Here is a 19444-nt window from a genome sequence, read left to right as displayed (position 1 = left end):
GGAAAACAACGTCGAGTGGACGCGATAGCGCAGACAAAGCAACAAAGGTATTGAATAAATATATGTATATATTTTACCACCATATATAACATAATCTATACATCGCATTAATAATTAATTCAAAATTAACTTTTTTACAAATATTTGCCGACAAATAGACTCGAAAGTAATAAAATAATTCGATTTATACTAAATAACTATTGTCCGATGTAATTGTGTAGTATCATAATGCTAATCTAAGAATGAAAGATCAGATAACTAACAGATGATAAAATAGTTAGCTGCTGGAATCTAAAGCGTTTTGTTCAGTCGTGCAGTTAACATTCAACCATTGCTACGTTCCGAATATTATCAGTAAACTAAAATGTTTCTATCACAAATTCTACAATTTACAAACCTACAATGCATTTCTAATCTATGATTACATTTATGAATGCCAAAAATATAAAACGTTGTTTTTACATTAACTATCATTCTAGAATCAAGCATGTTACAAATCAATCACAGAATGTCACCAAACAAAGACGTTGACTCGACTAGAATACAATGGTTATGATCGATATATAATCATGATAAACTGACAATATAGGTTGGTGATGAAATAATATTACAGGTTCATGCACTTTGAAAGGTCTTAAAATATACTATTGGGGTTTAATCCATATACCGGTACTGGCATACTCATGCTACCACCTGTCACTGGTCTCAGCTAATGAAGCCAATAACATAAGCAGAAAAATAGAAAAAAAATATTTTACAAAAACCTAATTGAATTAATCTACTTTCGATTATCATTCTATACAACCCCTATATTGCATCATCTTCATAATTATACATATGTTACTTAATAGTAATTAGGCTATCTAAGATTTTAGATTTGGCTACAACGAAACAGTATCTACGGTGTAAATTCATCTTTGTATTTTACAGTTTTCTTAAAATCTACCAAGTCACATATGAATACAAGTTAACATAAAATACAAAGGTTTATAAATATTTCCAGATTAAATAGTAGATAATAGTTATCAGAGGTAAAAATGAATCTAAATGAACATTTTCCTCCAATTAAGTCTTCTCCATGAAGTTGCCCCTTTGTCCTTAAATAGTCTAAAAAAATCGATCGTAAGCTGTTCCTAATGGTTTTAAATCTAGCAAAGTTTTTAAAGTTTAGGTAAAAATAAATGAATCTTTATTGCTGAATTATCCTTGAAAATGTTAAGCGACCAATGGCAACTACTGGAGTTCATTAAACTTCTTCAAACCACCATGCGAAACTAGAATCCCGATCCAAACATTCCGTAAGCCTCTTTCACAGCGCAAACAACCTAGAACCCAGTTCATCACTAAACTAAAATCAAAGAATTTTTGGCATTTTTTTCGAACGCAACAATTGTTGAGCAATTTCAATATTGACGATGAGACCACATGGAAATCAATTTGGCACGAGAGTTCAAAACAGGTTTAGTGAGTTGACGAAGAAGACGCAGCTATGATGGTCGATTCTTCATCTTCTTCTTGCGATCGAAGATATTGAATGAGTTTCTCGACTAGGACAGAAAGTACTTTATCACAGGGGTCCATAGCACCTCGTTGCATCCATTTCGGTATCGTGGTTCGCGCATGGTTGAATCCTAGTTTATGTAAAATGTAATCTACACCGACTGGATCGATTTTATTGCCAGCCCACGAAAGCAATCTGAAACAAACAGAAATATAGACTGTCATCATTACATTCATTTCCAAAATGAAGATAAGCTTTAAAAGTTTTTCCTTTCTCATTCTTTGATCATGATAGAAAGTGGTTCTTAAGAAAAGTCCAGCACTTCTAATCAACTTAGATCTGGATCGGACAATTTGCTTATTATACATGTACCAAACTATAGACTTAGTACCTTTGGTGGACAATCTTACACATTTCTTGCTCCCAACAAATATTTAGAATGCTCTCCCCAAAAAAATTTGTCATGAACCCGATTTGGAAAAATTCAAAAGTCTCCTTAAAAGCTACCTGTTTACTGGATTACTTTACATTGCCTTTGAACAATGAATCAGTGAAATTGGCGCTATATAAATATTATTTCATCATCATCATTCTTTTAATAGAGATTATTACAAACCTGACAGTTGGTTCTAGATGCCACGTTTTACACTCATATTCTCGCCAATCTTCGGTAAGATTTGTCGGGCTGTCTCCTTTCTTGTCCATCTCTGGAGACCGTACACTTTTCACACCCGTCGTTACCGAATACCTCAAACCTAAAGGCATCACGAATTGAAAACACACTTTCTTCAAGCAGAAAAGTTGAACACACTCGAATGAATGAACAATGAAATACCTTTCTCTTTTTCTTTTAAATAAGCAGTAACGACATCATGCAGGAACAGAATAGCTTCAGCATCCATAGAAACGGCAATATGATCTTCAAATTCTGTCACAAAACTACATTCAATAACTGGCTTCGGTTCTAGATCAATAAATAATAAGATTCATACTTTACTTTCAACACATGCAGGTCTACAGCCATGGTACCATAATCATACAATAGCTTATAACTCCAAGCGCGGATCCAGGGGTGGGTGCTACAGTACCCCCTTTGGAAAATTTCCTACATATTACTTATTTTCAGAGTAAAAGGTACATTTTGAATAGATGAGATCATCAAGCAGTGCCTATAAATGCTCAGAATGTAGAATGTAGAAGAGACCAATTTTTCAAAATTTTCTGGAGGATGACTAGCAGAGCACCCCGCTGAATCCGCCCCTGAACCCACAGTATAAATAGCTCCATACAAGCCCACTAATTACCTGTTAACAGCGGAGTCTTTTCACCCTGTAAATGTTCAGTTTTCAGATGAAGCTGTAAACAAGGTAGACCAAATATCACCTCGGTATCATGGTTGTAAGTGGTAGGTTTACGAGTGCTTGTTCTTCGTTCACGTTCCTGTGGACTAGTCGGGTCTATAACCGGTTTCTCGAAATGAGGAAACGAGTCCAAGTCTGAAATTCAGAAAAAACAAATTCTCTGATACCTTTAACAAATATCATAACCACAAAGCACAGTTTTTAACGGTGAAAACTGTCTGATAAATAGAGGATATGATATCCGAGATAATTCTCAAGTCTTTTCATCTGGGAAATCTCCTGAAAACTCCTAGATAACGAATACCTTTGATATCCGCTGATGAGAATGCGTAATGAAACCATTCAGTGACATTAGTGAAATGTTGAGGCATATAATGTCCACGAGCGAGCCGACAAACGCGAGCCATATTGTGAGCGCGCGTACGTTCGGTCACGTTATGACCCAAATGGAATGTAAGGTTCTGTACAATATGGCTGTCCCTTGTACCTATAGAGAAACAAATATACTTAAAGACAATCACGGTAATTCGGCTTCAGTATCAGTTACTGCACTTCATAACCGACTGCTAACATGCATTTGCAGCAACGAACTGCTTTCAAAGCAAAACTTATTCTACATAAAGTATTGGTTGTGATGTGATATAAAGTACATCTATAACAAAGAGCATGAATTACCATTGACGCTTTGTATTTCTTGAGCCTCCGTTGCAAATGATATGTTCGGCTCAACCATCGTAAATAACGCCCACGATTTCGAGCGGAAATTGATGCCGTGGAAACAAGCGAGAACGATATTGTTGCCGCGTAGGTTCAAGGTTCCGCCGAGAATGGTTCCCCGTTCGGGCAGAGAGTCGTCCAAGATCGACAACTGACAGCCCGCTATACGCTGAAGAACGCGCTGCCAATGGCGATGGTGCATGCTGCGACCTACGGATAAACAAAATATCTACCTAACCATCGATAAAACACTATATCCGTGTTTTGACAACAATGTGAATCCCATGCTGAAAAATAATATTAAGTCTGAAAATGTTTCCTTGAGCTGGCAGTTTATTCGACTATATTCTAATAGTCATCTTCAGAAATACTGGAGATGACTACACAGTATATACAGTATTAGCTCAAGGAAACATTTTTTGGACTTCAAATCAATTTGTCGTTATCATTTTTGGATTCTCTACACATTGGGTGAAACCTAAAAAGGACGGTCTTACTTTCATCTTGTTTTTTCGTAAGATTTTTCAGTCTGGCTGCAGCAGCCGCGGGTATCGGTCCGATAGTCGACAAAACACGTCTGCTACTGTCAAACTGCTGCGCGAAGAACTCCTCGAGTTTTGACGCCATCTTAGCGAGATCTGGTGTCGTCGATCGCGATATCATCAGATGAAATTTATCCCATTCTAAATCGCCGTGGACGAATATCACAGCTGGCCTAGAAATGAGAAATAGAGGTGTTCCACGTGATGTCGTAGTTTGTCGGCCAATGTCAAAGACTTATTGCCTTATTTAACAAGAAAAGATAATCAAGAGATTAACAAACTTTGATCTAAATCACTTATTGTGCAAGATGATCAATGTTGTCACTCAAAAAAGGCACTCAGCTGCAAGACCTCTCTATTAATGTCTAAAAGAAACTGGCCATCAATCAGCCAGTCTTTCATCTCCCCCCTATACTAGTTCTCGGGCTGTATCTAAAATCAGCTTCAAAACAAACCTTTTAGTAGCAAGAGGCATATCTCTGTCAGGACTAGTATCCATTCTCCATTCATCGCGTAAGTTAATGCTCAATTTGCTCATTCGAGCCATCATAATACTGGAGCCCATATAATCGAGTCGGCCTTCGATGGCGACTAATTCGAGTCCAGCCTGGTGATCGACCTGTTTGCCTGAACCCTCACAAACATTTACTGCAAAGTATGCAATATGATCTTATCAAATTTTTTGGCAACTGAAACTTATTCACTTCTAAAATGACGCGATATTCATACTTACAGTACGTTTCAATTTTCTGTATATCAACGAGACCACCGACTATTCCACCTTTAGCATCGACCGATGAACCTCCGAGTCCGGCCGACATTTTCATATTCTTATTTCCACTGCTGCTCATCGTAATACGACCTTGAGTATTCAAATCACGCGTTACCCAGCTAAATACCAAATAAACATGAGTCAAACTATGGAGATGAACAGATCAACACGAATACAGTTATTTATGTCAAATGTGGAACAGCGTGGGGCAAGTGGTTAGAAGTTGGATGCACCGTACAGTCCCTAGGCAAGGCACTTATCCTCAGTGCTTCTACCACCCAAGAGCAATTGGGTACCAAGCCTAATAGATGTTTCTTCTCCCCAGGAAAAGATAACTGATACACCATCATAATTATGATTATCATAATTATAACTATGTTGAAACTCACGTTGTGTTACCCATCACGTTGCCCATATTAACATGTACGTCTAACCGCGACAATTTCACCGCGAATAAAACCAACGTTTCCCACGTGATACTTTGCGATTTCGTCGCGTGTGATGGTGTCGACTGGACTTTAGTGGTTTCCGGAATATTCTGATGCACTGGCGAAGGTGAAGACTTCGCAGATGATTCTTTCTGAGCTGGAGTTCCAGGAGCTGAGCTGATAGTCGGTTGACCTAAAATCAACACGATACAATTCATTGCTATATTTCAATGTAGACCTGACCATTTATCTGTTTGTTTATTCATTTATCATAGTGACACAAGCAATATGAATACACATAATGTGTATCAGTTACTATAGCCTGCACCCAGCCCAAAGGAACTTACAATTCACTCTTAAAAGAGCAATTCAGATGGAAAAGGATTGCCAACAACAGTTCACTATAGTATTACTAAATACATAACATACAAAACTAATTGAAATTTCGACAACATGATGGCACAGCAGGTGCCTGAGATCGAGGTAGAATTCTTTGAAATCAGTCGATGGTCCTGGTAAGTCAGTCATTTCAAGGACAAATCAGAATTCACTTTCAACAAGTTCATGTCTAACTACTGTATATCATTTGACTCATAACTATTTTCTAACCGTGGTATGATTTCGTTGATCTGTGGCTATTAGTACGTGCTAACTCCTTCAAGTCGAGGTTTAGTTTCACTTTGACTTTGTCGCCGGATGAAGCGCGCCGATGGTGGGTGGGCGCCGTATTAGATTCCTCTGGTATCGCGTTCACCATGGCGGTCGTATGAGCTCGCTGGAACGGTGTGCGGGACGGGGATCCCGGCGTCATAGGACTCGGTGAAGACGTGTAACTTTCCTCGGAAGAGAGATCGTCATCTAGAAATATCAAATTACCAATTAATTAAGGTAGGTTTTGATAGGACATATTCCGGTTTAAAGATAGTAAAATCCTAATAACAAAATCAACTGACTGCATCTATCAGATTTGTAGGTTGTCTTACGCTATTCCAGAATAAGTAGAAAGTATTCTGGTCAAAGTGAACATGCTAGACGAGTATTCCAGAATGGTTAGAGCCTGATAGAAACCTGTCTTACTCTTTATACAGATTATTGATTTCATATATGAATTCTTTTTAGATATATTTGAACCCATATCCATACCTGAATCGCCCATAGCGTGAGGATTCATTTGTTCACCAAGGAAGAGTCGACGAGCTAGCGTCCTACGATACCACGCTTTAGGGAAGGCCATGATCTCGGGCAGACGACGCATATCGTATTTGAACGACGCGGAATCCACGTCGCATACAGCTAGAATAGATATATCGAGAAATAGTTATGGATACAACCAAGAATTTTTGTTACAACGTACAGCATGCAGCACTTTAGTTTGGCGAAAAACCGACCGATTCACATGGCTTGCTAAACTAAATTGTATAGAGAACGTACACCACAAGGACTAAACTAACTTACCAGAAAATCGTACGATGTTTGTAAGTTTCGATGTAGCGCTATCGAGTGAACTGAGTTTTGCCGATGATGAACTCGCATGAAGAGTGGCATCGACCGGCGCTATTCCCTTTCTACTGCGAGATATGTTCACTTTTACCATTTCAACGTTCAGACTCAACGAATCTTTACGACCGGTATCACCTCCAAGACTAGTGACTGGACTATCAGATAGAGCTGCAAACATTAAGCAAATCGCATAAACGCAAAGGTAGAGATCTGCTGCTTTAGAAACTCTACTGCTTTGGAACAAATCATAGCAGTCTTTATTACTGAAGTAGGGGTGACAACTACAACTTGGTCAGTTGAAATTTGGAGCAAGCCTACAGTACTTACGAGGAGTCATTCCGAGAATTCCCTTTTTATGGCCACCGTATGGATGAAAGATGTAGAGTGAAAAGTCAGCGAGGCACCCGGTAACACTGAGTCCACCTCCAGTACTGACAACGGTATCAGCAGACGATCCTGTACTCGTTAAACGAGACCGGCCTCCTCCGCTGCTCTGACGACTGCGTCCGCTATTACGATCCCGCACTCCACCGGATGCCGATCCTGACCTCCATACTGCGAATATAAGCAACATTGATATATGAGCGATGATAGAATTTTCAGATAATTCAGGGTTTTGTTCACGCACGTGATACATATATTGTGACTACATGGAATGTTATACCTCAAATACCCAATGGACTAGACAGGCTTGAAGTAAGCTAATATACCGGATACTGGGGGAGATGTTTGCGCAGCGATTGTAAGCTTGATTCTATAGCCAACTTAAGACCAGCCCTTAAGATTTAAGACCACTTTTAAACTTAGAACTCAACTGTACATCTGTGGGTCTATCAGTCAAATCGCTGTACCAAAATAAAATGAAGCGAGTTCATCTAAATGGAGTGTATGGATGGTAGGGTTTTTTTTATCTTGTAGCACCCCTCATTTGCGCATTTTTGGTTAAAAATAAAATACAGGAGTTATTACTTTCGACCAGATGACGGTTAATTAAGCCAGTGAATACGTTAAACAAATGGTTAACAACATTATATCCCAAACCACACATCGATATATAACCTATCTTATTATGTACGCATATAACCAGCCTAAAACCATAGTTTCTTTTTTTTTTAATGAAACGATGAAATATTAGCTTTTAACATAATAGATGGTAATCTTACCATTGAAGAAATCATCTGAAGTAAAATAAGTGATTAATTAGAACAATTTTAAATAACGGGACACAGATAAGGTGATATGGTATGCGATATAGAAAAGGTAGGAACACAAGCTGAAGAAGGGAGTTCTGATTCAAATATATTCATGATTTTGTGAATTTCCGAACCTTAATAATCAGGGCTGGGTCCGGTTTTATAGACCAGTATTAACTTTAACCCGGGGGCTAACTGAATTCATTTTTAATTGAGTTAACCCCCAGGTTAAAGATAATACAAGTCTACAAAACTAGCCCTAGAATTAATCAAGACGCAGCATACAGATAATCGCCATAACTTTGCTCAAGTTTCAAACTACCTTTTGCTTTTGACGGTGGCGTCCCGTCGGAGAGCGTGTTTGCCTCGATGTCGACGCGTTTAGTCGAGAATACCAAATCGAGCGACGGAAGACACAGCAAACATTCGACCTTCGATACGGGCAAACAGTTGAAACGAATCGACGACGGTTGAACGCTGATATAAACGACCACATCAACGGGGAACGATGTCGCGTACGCTCCCGATGATAAAGACGTACTAGAGGCTTCCAGGTCGACGTTCATAATATCGCCGATCACAGCTAGAATGAGAAAATCAATTATGAATGAATCATCTGACGTGTTTCAGTTCACCTGTTCAACAGTAAAATCTAGACGTGTCCCCATAGGTACTTACATCTGTCTCCAGTTTTCTGAGCGACTTGTTGAGGCATTTCGATCGGTTCTAGAGCCTGCTCGAGGAAGTCTAGGAGACTCGGTTGAATAATCATTTCCTTAAAATTAAATCATGACGCTCAAGTAAAGCATAATTACTCATAAGCCGTAGCCACCCAACCGGCTATGAAGTAAATACAGTGAAGTGCATTCAGATTCGTCTGACTTACCTACTAAGCTATAAGATAAACAATATTGAATTACCTCTGGTAATTTCTGTAGTGACAGCCAAGCGTGTAAGTTAGCTTTCTTCACCGCGATACGTTTGTTAGTGTGGTTTGCGTCCTTCGGATCTTCAAATACGGAATTCTGTCCGCTAGACTGAGACTGACTGGTCGGGGTCACACCTTCCGTCTTAGAATTATAGTTAATCTATCGAATACAGAATAAGACGTTTTCTTAATCATACATACAACAATCATCCACAGACCAAACTAATTTGTAGAGAATCCCAAATAAAAAAAGAAATAGAAAAGTCCGAAAATGTGTCATCTTCAGGAATACTGACTATCAGAACATAGTCAAAACATCAAATAAACCACTAGATCAAGGACACATTTTCGGACTTTACATTATTTTTTCGTTATTATTGTGATTATCATCACACAACGAATATATTGTTACATTACTGAGACCACGATTACGAAATCTCCTACCTTCACATCAACTCCCGGTAAATAAAATACTGTATCTTTGATCGTAGCGCTGCCCTCTGGTTGCGATTGTCCGCGTAATTTACTCGTCGAATTCGTGTTCGCGCTTGAGAATTCGCCGCTTCGTTTCGCTCGGCGTTTCGCCGTCGGCGAGCCGTTCACCGTGTAGTCGCCGCCCGAGTGATGATGATCTCGACGATTCATTCGTTTAGCCGACGATAACGTCGAACTCAGCGTCGCGGTGTCGTCTTCGATCTTCGCGACTTTCATCGGATGTAAAATGCAACTGCCGCTTTCGACTTTGATTTTCACATCCAGTTCGAAATCGACGCTCGGTTCAGTGGAGAGAATCGTTTTCTGCGAAACGGAGCCGCCGCTACCACTGCTTAAACCGTCCGGTGATTTTGGTGGCGCATCATTCGCTTTTTTCCTGCAATTAACACATGGAAACTGAATCTTCAAATACTTTTTTGTAAACCAGGCTGGCCACTTAAATTCGACTTGCTTCTTCCCAAATTTACACTTCAAGCCTAGTGTATGGTATAGGCTTATTATGCTTTTGCTCCCAATTATAGTTCAGGGGCCTGTTGCATAGTCATGGCTTAGACTTAAGACCAGTCTAAGACCAACTAAGTTCTATAGCCAATCTAACAACTTAAGACCAGTCTTAAGATTTAAGACCACTTTTTGACTTAAGTCACGACTGTGCAACTGGCCCCTGAATATTAATATCTAACCTTGTCAGGCGTTTGATATATTCATCGTCTATTTCATCCTCCGATTCACTTTCTGTACTCGATGCCAGTATATCCTGCAGTGACAGACGCTTTCGATTCAAACGCGATTCCGAGAGCGAATTCTGATCGGCTAGATTTACGTCGTCCATCGTTGAAGCCACCTCAGCATTTTCTGCTTCCCTGGATAATCAACAGTTGGAGAACAAACTCAATTATTTCATCATACAATAAAGAGAGGATTAAAATTGTAATTTACGAAAATAATGATTTTAGCATGCGTATGAATTATGTAAAATTAACTGATTAAAAAGTTATTTCATTTCACATTTTTTCAAACATACTGTATTAATAAACGATCTTCAAAAACACATTTCACCTCAATTACATTCCACACAACAAAAGAAAATTATCAGCACATCAACAGCCATGGAAATACGAAGACCAACAGTTTTGTTTTCACAATCGACATAATTTTCATACATTTCAAACCCTCGATTTCTTAGTTTCCAGCAACATAAATCCATTAATAAGACAATCTTTCAAGATGCAGTTGTTCAGTCATTAAAGCAGCAGAATTTTCACACAATAATAGCGAACAACATTCATTGGTATATCCTTGTTTTCGCTGATGGTTCTCCATCGCAACAAGGAAAATAGAAAATCCATCTGACGTACTTATACATCGACGCAAAAAATTTAACCCAATTACGGGACGCAGTTGCATAGTTGGAGTGTAAGTTTAGAAAATTTTCTGAAGTTGTTTAATTTGCTATAGAGATTATGATGTCATATGTTATATTCACCGTGAGGCGCAAGTGGCTAAGTCATCATTGATGGTCATTTGACACACAATATGAGCATATGAACAATACATGTGGCTTCTGTGCACGACCTCTATAGAACCAAGATACGACTGGTCTTAAATCCTAGTCTCAACCATGCAACTGGTCCGAGCGAACATGAAGGACGGGAAGTTCTCACTTTCCTATAATTCGATACAAAAAAAATTCAACTACGGTACATTCCAAAATATCACTAATACATTCCAAGAAATTATACTTTCTGAAATATTCATCAAAATCAAATAAAAAGAGTGCATCTCGTGTCTCTACAGGTTCTGTGCATTACAACAGTAAATTCTCTAAATCTATCGCGTTTAAACAAAGTCCATTCATTGAATTAAAGCGACTAGGGAAAAACATGACAAAGATAGGGTCCGCTTGACTTACTCTTCATCAACGGTTAACTGAAACGATACCCGTTGTGGCTGGCCGACATCGATCGACATAGCCCGATGTGGGAACGAAGCGTGATGAGGTACATCTAGTTCAGTCTCTTCCTGATAGGTGGCCAGGCGTTCGGGTTCGATATGGCTGTAGAGGAGAGAGGTTCTATGATATATGATTACAGTATGTACCCTTCTGTCAGTAGTTCACAAATGAACTCAAAATACGCAGAGTATTCAAGGTTTCTCATACAAGTTTACTGCCAAGATCAGCTGTCCAGTTTGCCCTGGTTCAACTCGGATATCTAGTGACTAGCAATGTACTGAATGGAAAATATAATTGTATTCAGAATTTGTCAATTAAATTCAGAGATAGGATTGGACCAGGGCTTGTTTCCAACAACACACTGCGACTGCCAAGTGGCAACAATAGAATCTGATCTGATCTTCAGCAGTTGATGTGTTCACACATTTTTACAAACTGGGTATTTGTAACGATAGTCATTGACATTAAACATGCAAAATGCTGTAAGTATTTGCGTGTATTGAATGATTAAACTACCGTAATTGTACAAAACGAATCTTGATATTACTGAATCTGGAAAGGAATATCCTATAAACAACAGATTAGTAATGATTGATTTACAACAAAAAACACGTATTTTACTCTCGAAATTAAAGCACAAGGGGCCGAGGTACACAGTCAACGTGCAATCATCTAATAAAAAAAACAACTCAAAACAGTCAAACGCGCTTACAACGATTCAACAACTTATCAAAATGATCATTGCGACAACAATTGAATTGGAAATACATAAATTGGGTCTCAAAAGTAGTGATGACTTGAGTAATGAAGCGGCTTATCTGATGACGACTTAACAATTAAAAAGTTTACTGTACATAGACAAAAATACAACCATGAAAACAATATCCCAAACACTGACTTCTGCCTGAACGAATCTGTACTGATTGTATCGACAATCTACAATAATTGCTTTTGCGGATACTAATCCCAAATTTTCAAACAATGGAAGGCCCTGTATCAGAGCAAACCCTTTAGCCTGGGTAAGGAACGTAAGACATGGGCGGAAGAAAGGTACGTTTTTAAGGTCTCGGAAGTTAGAAAATGGAACGTTTACCAAAAACTCTCCACCAAGTGGGATTGTTTCAGAAATTTAGTAATTCAGAGATATTTCTAGGTAGGATTTTACCACTGGAGCTTTATATTTGAGTCTTAACGTTCTTGGATCCACTCCTTAAAGATACGGTAGAAAATGTGCAATTTCTTGATAAATAAATTGTTCAGTGTTGATCATACAAACATGCATCGTGTAAATCATCAGGGGGTGTTTATCATACTGTGTAGGTCGGTATTTCACCTTGACGTGGAGTAAAGTAGAATTATTTCTCAAATAAAGATATTCAGTTAACAAAAAATGTTTTTCCGATAATTCTAAAAGAACATACACACAATAGGCCTACCAAATATTATTGGTCCCGTACTATTCAGGCGTGTTTGGTACAATGATAGCGACTCACATCACCGCATCAAATGCTAACCACAAATTTGCTCTCAAAAACAGGAAATGGTAAGCCGGAGAAAACATAATCGAAAAACATTTTCAGAAAGACGTAATCACCTCTTATACAGAATAGAACGCTTCACAACCACATCCATTGCTATGGAAACCAAGATGAATTGTTGTGAAAGCCGATTAACCGGACTATAGATTTTGCCCGTCATGCACCTCAATGTCCTCCAGTCGATATCGAGATCCATTTGATTTCCGTACGAGTCCGTTCCGTCGCAGAAATCATCACGGATCACGATACCGCTGTTCTGTCATCCTCATTCGCGAGGTTACGAAAAACCTGATCAACATGAAGACTCTACCGAAACCAGAAACTGGGCCCTAGTCTTGAGCAAAATCGAAAAATGGCCGCAAGTCATTAGATCGATTATAGAACTAAAATTGAACTCGTAACCTGCCGTAAATTGGTATCAATTACAGATAAATCAATTGATTGAGAGTCTCGATGCCGTCAAATTCAAGTCCCCCCGCGACTGAGGATGTATACCAAAGCCGTGCGATACTGCTCAAAGATTTATCCACTTTTCGTGGATATAAAATTCGAGCAATTCAAACAGCATTATCTGGATTATGATAGGCTGGGACCAGGTCCACAGTTCTGAGTTTAGATTTGACTCTCAGTTAACTCTTTGAAAATGAACTAATTTTAACTGGGAGTTAACTCTAACTCACAACTGTGGGACTAGATCCTGGTATGTATACATATATATACCGGTATATATAAAATAGTGTATATTTATCTTTATATACATATGTTCTGATTGTTTCATATTGGTATGTTCTTATAGAAGTGTGGTGGTGATGTCGTTTAATCATTACCTGATACCATAATCGATGGTCATACGTCTAAACATGAAACAATACATACAACGCAATAATCAACATCCGTGGTTAAAGGGATAAAACAAAAAAATAAACGATAAATAACAGAAATGCATCGAATTTCAGATGAAATATCTTAAGAAACCATTCATAGAGCAAATACAAATCTAGAAACTGATGCTTTGAAAATTGGACAGATTTAGCATTATTTCATAATTCGTGAATAGTGCTTAAAATCTTTCATGGAGATTCATGTAGTACTGAGAGCAAACTGTGGACTTATTCACAAAACCGTTCATTCGGCAGGCAATCGATTTCAAAAATGCATGAAAATCAACAAGTTTTAGATGCGTAAATGAATATATGATATGATAGAGGTGTGAGCAGTTCAGGTTCAAGTTAAGGTTATAGGATAATACGATAATAGAATTCATGTTACGATAAGTATATCCAGTCACCAATGCAAGTTTGCAAGTTTGTTACGTGGAATTTGCTCTTGAAAAGATGGCTGCCTAAGTTTATCATACAAAACTACTGTTAATAATCAAGCTTCAGAAAATAAACAGTTATTGTTTTAACAATCGTGAACGCAGCCATATTTTCAAAGAATATTCTCTCTAAATAAAAGGTGTTTAATAAACCCGGGGATAGTGTACCTGTCAACGGTGTAAGTAGGATAATGCTGAACGGAAATAAAGCGATTCCGAACTAATCTGTAAAATGAGATACGGCAGCAACGAAAGGATGAAAATAAAATAGCAAAGCAATTGAATTAGATCAATACGTAGAGATAGATAACACATCTTCATATCTCGTTAAACTGGGGCTAGTATCATCAAATTGTGATAAAAAATCTTCCATAACACAAAATAATTGTATGAAGTAATCTTTTCGTTCGAAACTTTTCACTGGGGCTTCATAATTTGACTATGACTTTTATGAATATTAGTATTGTGAAACTGGTATTCGATTTTGATTCCAGATTGAGGAACTAGAATTGTAGCAACAAGGAGACAGCTCGCTAGGAATAACCAGTCACTAAATATGAAGATGAGCCACGGTATGTACTTATTTGACTACACAAGATAATTTCTTAGTGTAGTCAAATGAGTATTGTATACTGTCTGAAACTACAAAACAACATTAGACTAGGAAGGTAACATAGTGGGCTGTTCTTAACTAACTACGGTCACACACGCCACCTACCACAAAAAGTCAACGTCAGCCGACAGGAGACGTAATCTGAAACAGTGTGGTGCAGAACACAGTTCAAAATGAGTGAACGGCGAGTTCAGAGGAGACAAAAACCATTCTGAACTATGTGTAAGCAATAATTGAAGCAAGACACGAAGAGCCACCAGCAAAACGAGGATATCTTTGAACGCATGCAATCTACATTTTAACGAATCAATACGGCAATGCAGCAGTTGCCATTATATCATCTGATTTACATGGTAGCCGATGAAATTTGTTTGTGAGAATGTGAAATCAGCACAAGTGACTCGAGATGAACGAGTTCTGCGAAGCTCAAAAACAGCAGTGCATGTTTGCAAATGACAGTGCCAAGGAAGAGCAGATCAATGACAAGACAATGGACAGGGCGTCGTGATAGAACATATGCAGTAGTTAAGACTACCAAGCAAATAACTGTAATATACATGTACAAAGAGGAACAATGAAAAATGCAAATGAATTTTCGAAATGAATTTTACATGTACGTGTAATTAAGATATCATTGGCGTTGTAACTGGTCAGAGTAAAAACATCTCTTCCTAGAGAGCCCTGAATGGAACGTGAATAAAAACTGTTGGAAAATACTTAAAAAACCAAGTGTTAATTGATGACGCATGCTGAATAACCAGGATACCATCATAGTACATACCTCTCTTTGCGTTTAATCGAGGCCACTTGACCGGGGTGACCGATAGACCTCGATCTATAGTGAGAGGCCGGTTTGTATCCGAGGCCCAGTTTATCTTTCAGAGCAGTAGCCTTGAAAAACAAAGACAATAAGATTCGTTCAAACATTCAGCCCAGTCATTTCCAGATAAGGATTAAGGATATGAAATATTTACCTTGTCTCTAGACTTCTGAAACTTTTTGATGACATCGCGTCTGAAATCGTGGAATACCGCATTTTCCAATTCGTGAAGTTTCCTCGTTTCTGTTTCGATTGTTGAGTTGCTCGCGCCGAGTTGTCTATAAAACGGGAAACACCGACATTGAAGAAACCCTCGATTTTCTGAATTCTTTAGAAAAGCAAATTCAATTTTTCGACTTACTTTAAATCTTCTACAACTCGAGCTTGTTCGTCCATTTCTTTCTGTATGAGTCTCGCTCGCGTTTTATAATCGAGCCTCGTGTCGTACACGAATCCGGGCAACGATTCACCGTGAATCGTGGATTTTCTGCCGTGTGATTCCGTCTGAAAATATGTCGAATTGATAAAGGATAGGGATTGCGTTGGATGAGTAGTACGAGTGTTTGTCTCCGAGATGCACAGTGAGGGTACAGCTTAAAAGCGTTTGCAGGTGGCCACTTTCTTTTAATTGACTTGCTTTTTCTCAGATTATTCCGTGACATGTGCGTTGTTTTCTCTGACTTGACCTACTAAGAATCCAATCAATTAACAGTCAACTACGTAAGAAATAGAAACTGTTTATTATGTGCGATATAGCAACTTCATAATATTTTTCTATCACCTTTTTAGCTCTTTTACAAAATTCCCTGACTTTTTTAATTAAAGAAAAAGAAAATCCCCTGATTTCCAGGTTAGTGGCCACCCTGGTTTGTCTCCAGGATATTAGGTACTGGAGCGGTGTGGGCAAGGTGTTAGAGCATTAATTCTTACCTTTTCCGGTGGACCGTACTCGGTCTCCTCGACATCAGCATTTTCCGGATCCCAGGCCAACGTTGTCAGCGTATTGAAGAGTAGATTCAGACGCACGCCGATGTTCTGATCAAGATGTACGTCGATACCCTTCATATGCCACAGAATGTTTAATATCCATTTCGCATTACTGGCACCATTTCCATTTTCTGTTGGAAAAAGATAGCATTGTAACAAGTACAAGGTATTGTAAGAAAGTTTGTGATAAGTTTTAGGCATATTTCCTATAAATACCAGTGCATAACAAATTTAATCACTAGCACTATGCCTGATGAGAGGAAATGAAGCTCCCGTAAATGTTTGCAATGATAAATTTATTCACTCATTAGAAAATGAGTTTTTACTTTGTTTTTGTTATGGATTTACAAGATAGTGTTCAATTGGTTCCTAGTAATTTAATCAAATTCATGAATGTTGTAAGTGCCTTACCGCTTATTTGTTTACTAGTGGTCCGTGAGCAAACTTCATACGTTCCTTCGGGAACTCGAGCTGCGTTCATGATCATCGTTTGACCGACGTCCGGCTTCCAGTCATCCCAGGTCGTTTCGAAATCTTCCGCGAATCGAATACAAAAATCTAAAAAACAGAAAATCAAAACCGTAATTTCATGAATTTGAGAATGAACTCAAGAATCGCTTATCGCTGTTGAGATATACCAGTGAATCGGCCTTTGCTGACAAGTGAACCGCACGAACAAGCAGAAATCTGAGTACTTGCTAATGTAAGAACTAACGCTTCACCGGGGTCCATGTGTTCGTGGTCAACCATCTTAGCTGAAGACGGTACCATACCCTAAAATAAACAACACATCTTAATAAATACAAATACCAAGAATTTTTCATAAAACCCCTCTCTAAACAGTTCTATGACTGTGTAGGAAAATAATAAATCTAAAAGAATAACAGAAATATTCTAAACTTTTTCTTCCTGCCCTTAAACAGCATTTTTGCCTCCTGCTGAAGCCCATGCATGACACCCAAACCCTGGCAAGTGAGGATACCTTTTCACGAACAGATTTGTCTGTGCAATACTAGACGTGAATCTGAATGGGTAAATAATTTAGAGGAAAGCAATGTCATATTTACTTACGCTAAATGAACTCAGAGGCAAACATATTCCCAGGTCTTCGACCGTCAGTTGTAGAAATAGCGTTCCCAAGGCAGCCGCAGTAGCAGACGGTTGTTCACCCGGCGGCGACGGTTCCGAGTGAATCGGACTCGTCGCTGAGGAGCTATGACCGAACGGTAGTTTACTGATGACTTCCTGCGTGGCCGTCTGTACCTCGTGGTTCAATGCGAGTCTCTGTTCGTTCCAGTAGTCGTATGCATTTTTGTAGTTCAACCAAACAAGCACGGCTGAAAATTTAGCGAAATTCAAGAATTGTCATCGGAATTAAACAGCGAATAAGGTTTATGAAGATAACAGGGGATGAGGTAACAGAATTTTTTTCATTTCATACTTTTGCCATTTTTTTCAGTCCACTTTAAAAACCCTAGATTCTTCTAATTCATATTTTCAGAAAAATTTATTTTTCATTACAGAATTTATTGCGAGAAACAGCTTGAAACTTTAGTTTTAACTCTTACAGTGGCAAAACAGTGCTGTGATGACGCGAAGCAAATAGGCATTGTGGTCTATAAAAATAACCGACTTAAGTTCCAAAACAGTAGGCGGAGGAGCACATGATACATGCACATATGTATGCATACATAAGGCAGAACAGAAAGCACATTCTGCAGAGAAGCAAATGAAAATATTCTGCACACAAAATTTCATGAAATTGTACACCGTTTTTCACACTAGTTTTTAGAGAAATTTCAACTCATAGAAATTGTTCACATTTTCTTCACATTTGTCAATCTCACCGCTGAGATAAGATATTTCCTACCTTTATCGAATGCATGAGGCTGCACTAATATAATCGGTCGATGTAGAGTAATTAATAAAGCTTCTTGATCTTCAGCTGTCTCAGGAATCATTTCATCCTGCAAAAGTAATTCACAGATTTCAGTATATTAAGTCCACATACACAAAATATACAACTCGCTGTAGATATCGATTCTTTACCTGCAGAGCATTGCGCAATCCGATTCTTGTCTTGAAGAAAGCCATGATATTGAATTCCGCTTCAGCCTCTTCAAACAAGGGATTCTATTGAGACAAATAGGAAAGATGAATAAACAGTATAGTTCTTTCACAGGGAAATGCTGCTAATAAATATACCTTAATCAACTGTCCAAGAGCCAGATTCAAATCAACCTGAGCCTTACCGAACAATTTCAGATGGCTGTCTATAACAGATATAAATATAAACAACATTCATTAAACATAAAATTTGTATGAAATAAGAAATAAGCGATCGGGAACAGCAATATTAGATATCTAGAAATCTTACTTCTTAAAGTATTCGAATTGGTGTGCCTGCGATTGCTGGCTGTTTGAACTCTGTTTGACAGATCTAATTCAATCACTCCGGTTTCTAATCGTACAGCACTCGAAGTGGGCGTGGTCGCCGTGATTTGAATACCCTGCAAACGAAAACAAATCGCGTAGTAACATCAGGTTTTTAACGGTGATACGATAGCTAAATCTGCATTTGGTCTCGAAGAAGGTTCACCCACTTTGAATCGGAAGTGAAGTGAATAAAGAACTGGTTTCGGGGAATCGCGATTGACGCGTTTTCCTTCATCATTCCAGATCGGTACCGGTTGATCGCCACCCGATACTTTCTGTACAACTTCATTCACTTCCTACAATTCAGAAAGAGAACGTTTATATATTGAGTGGCAGAGCGA

The 19444-nt window shown here is 38.5% G+C and overlaps 1 protein-coding gene across 1 annotated transcript in view; it reads right to left on the bottom strand.

Annotated features, from left to right (window-relative positions):
- Window positions 1–82: 82 nt before the first annotated feature.
- The window catches only part of LOC141905476 (bridge-like lipid transfer protein family member 1), a 39048-nt gene continuing 19686 nt past the window's right edge, over window positions 83–19444 (bottom strand). The window contains exons 36-68 of the mRNA XM_074794343.1: window positions 19271–19399; window positions 19045–19177; window positions 18873–18940; window positions 18717–18800; window positions 18538–18634; window positions 17739–18004; window positions 17306–17441; window positions 17079–17225; window positions 16611–16798; window positions 16042–16184; window positions 15835–15958; window positions 15642–15751; window positions 14416–14472; window positions 10121–10300; window positions 9387–9813; window positions 8935–9102; window positions 8693–8789; window positions 8337–8597; window positions 7985–7999; window positions 7149–7376; window positions 6777–6989; window positions 6465–6614; window positions 5931–6179; window positions 5283–5514; window positions 4855–5012; window positions 4577–4769; window positions 4077–4294; window positions 3538–3789; window positions 3167–3349; window positions 2806–2997; window positions 2337–2465; window positions 2118–2256; window positions 83–1696 (exon numbers count right to left, since the gene is read on the bottom strand). Of these exons, the coding sequence (XP_074650444.1) occupies window positions 1462–1696; window positions 2118–2256; window positions 2337–2465; window positions 2806–2997; window positions 3167–3349; window positions 3538–3789; window positions 4077–4294; window positions 4577–4769; window positions 4855–5012; window positions 5283–5514; window positions 5931–6179; window positions 6465–6614; window positions 6777–6989; window positions 7149–7376; window positions 7985–7999; window positions 8337–8597; window positions 8693–8789; window positions 8935–9102; window positions 9387–9813; window positions 10121–10300; window positions 14416–14472; window positions 15642–15751; window positions 15835–15958; window positions 16042–16184; window positions 16611–16798; window positions 17079–17225; window positions 17306–17441; window positions 17739–18004; window positions 18538–18634; window positions 18717–18800; window positions 18873–18940; window positions 19045–19177; window positions 19271–19399 (5601 nt within the window). The 3' untranslated portion in view covers window positions 83–1461. The remainder of the gene's footprint in view (window positions 1697–2117; window positions 2257–2336; window positions 2466–2805; window positions 2998–3166; window positions 3350–3537; window positions 3790–4076; window positions 4295–4576; window positions 4770–4854; window positions 5013–5282; window positions 5515–5930; window positions 6180–6464; window positions 6615–6776; window positions 6990–7148; window positions 7377–7984; window positions 8000–8336; window positions 8598–8692; window positions 8790–8934; window positions 9103–9386; window positions 9814–10120; window positions 10301–14415; window positions 14473–15641; window positions 15752–15834; window positions 15959–16041; window positions 16185–16610; window positions 16799–17078; window positions 17226–17305; window positions 17442–17738; window positions 18005–18537; window positions 18635–18716; window positions 18801–18872; window positions 18941–19044; window positions 19178–19270; window positions 19400–19444) is intronic.

This window comes from Tubulanus polymorphus, chromosome 5 (genome assembly GCF_964204645.1).
Source record: "Tubulanus polymorphus chromosome 5, tnTubPoly1.2, whole genome shotgun sequence".
Taxonomy (NCBI): Eukaryota; Metazoa; Nemertea; class Palaeonemertea; order Tubulaniformes; family Tubulanidae; genus Tubulanus; species Tubulanus polymorphus.
The sequence above is the reverse complement of the archived record's forward strand: the minus strand, read 5'-3'. Positions and strand labels throughout refer to the sequence as shown.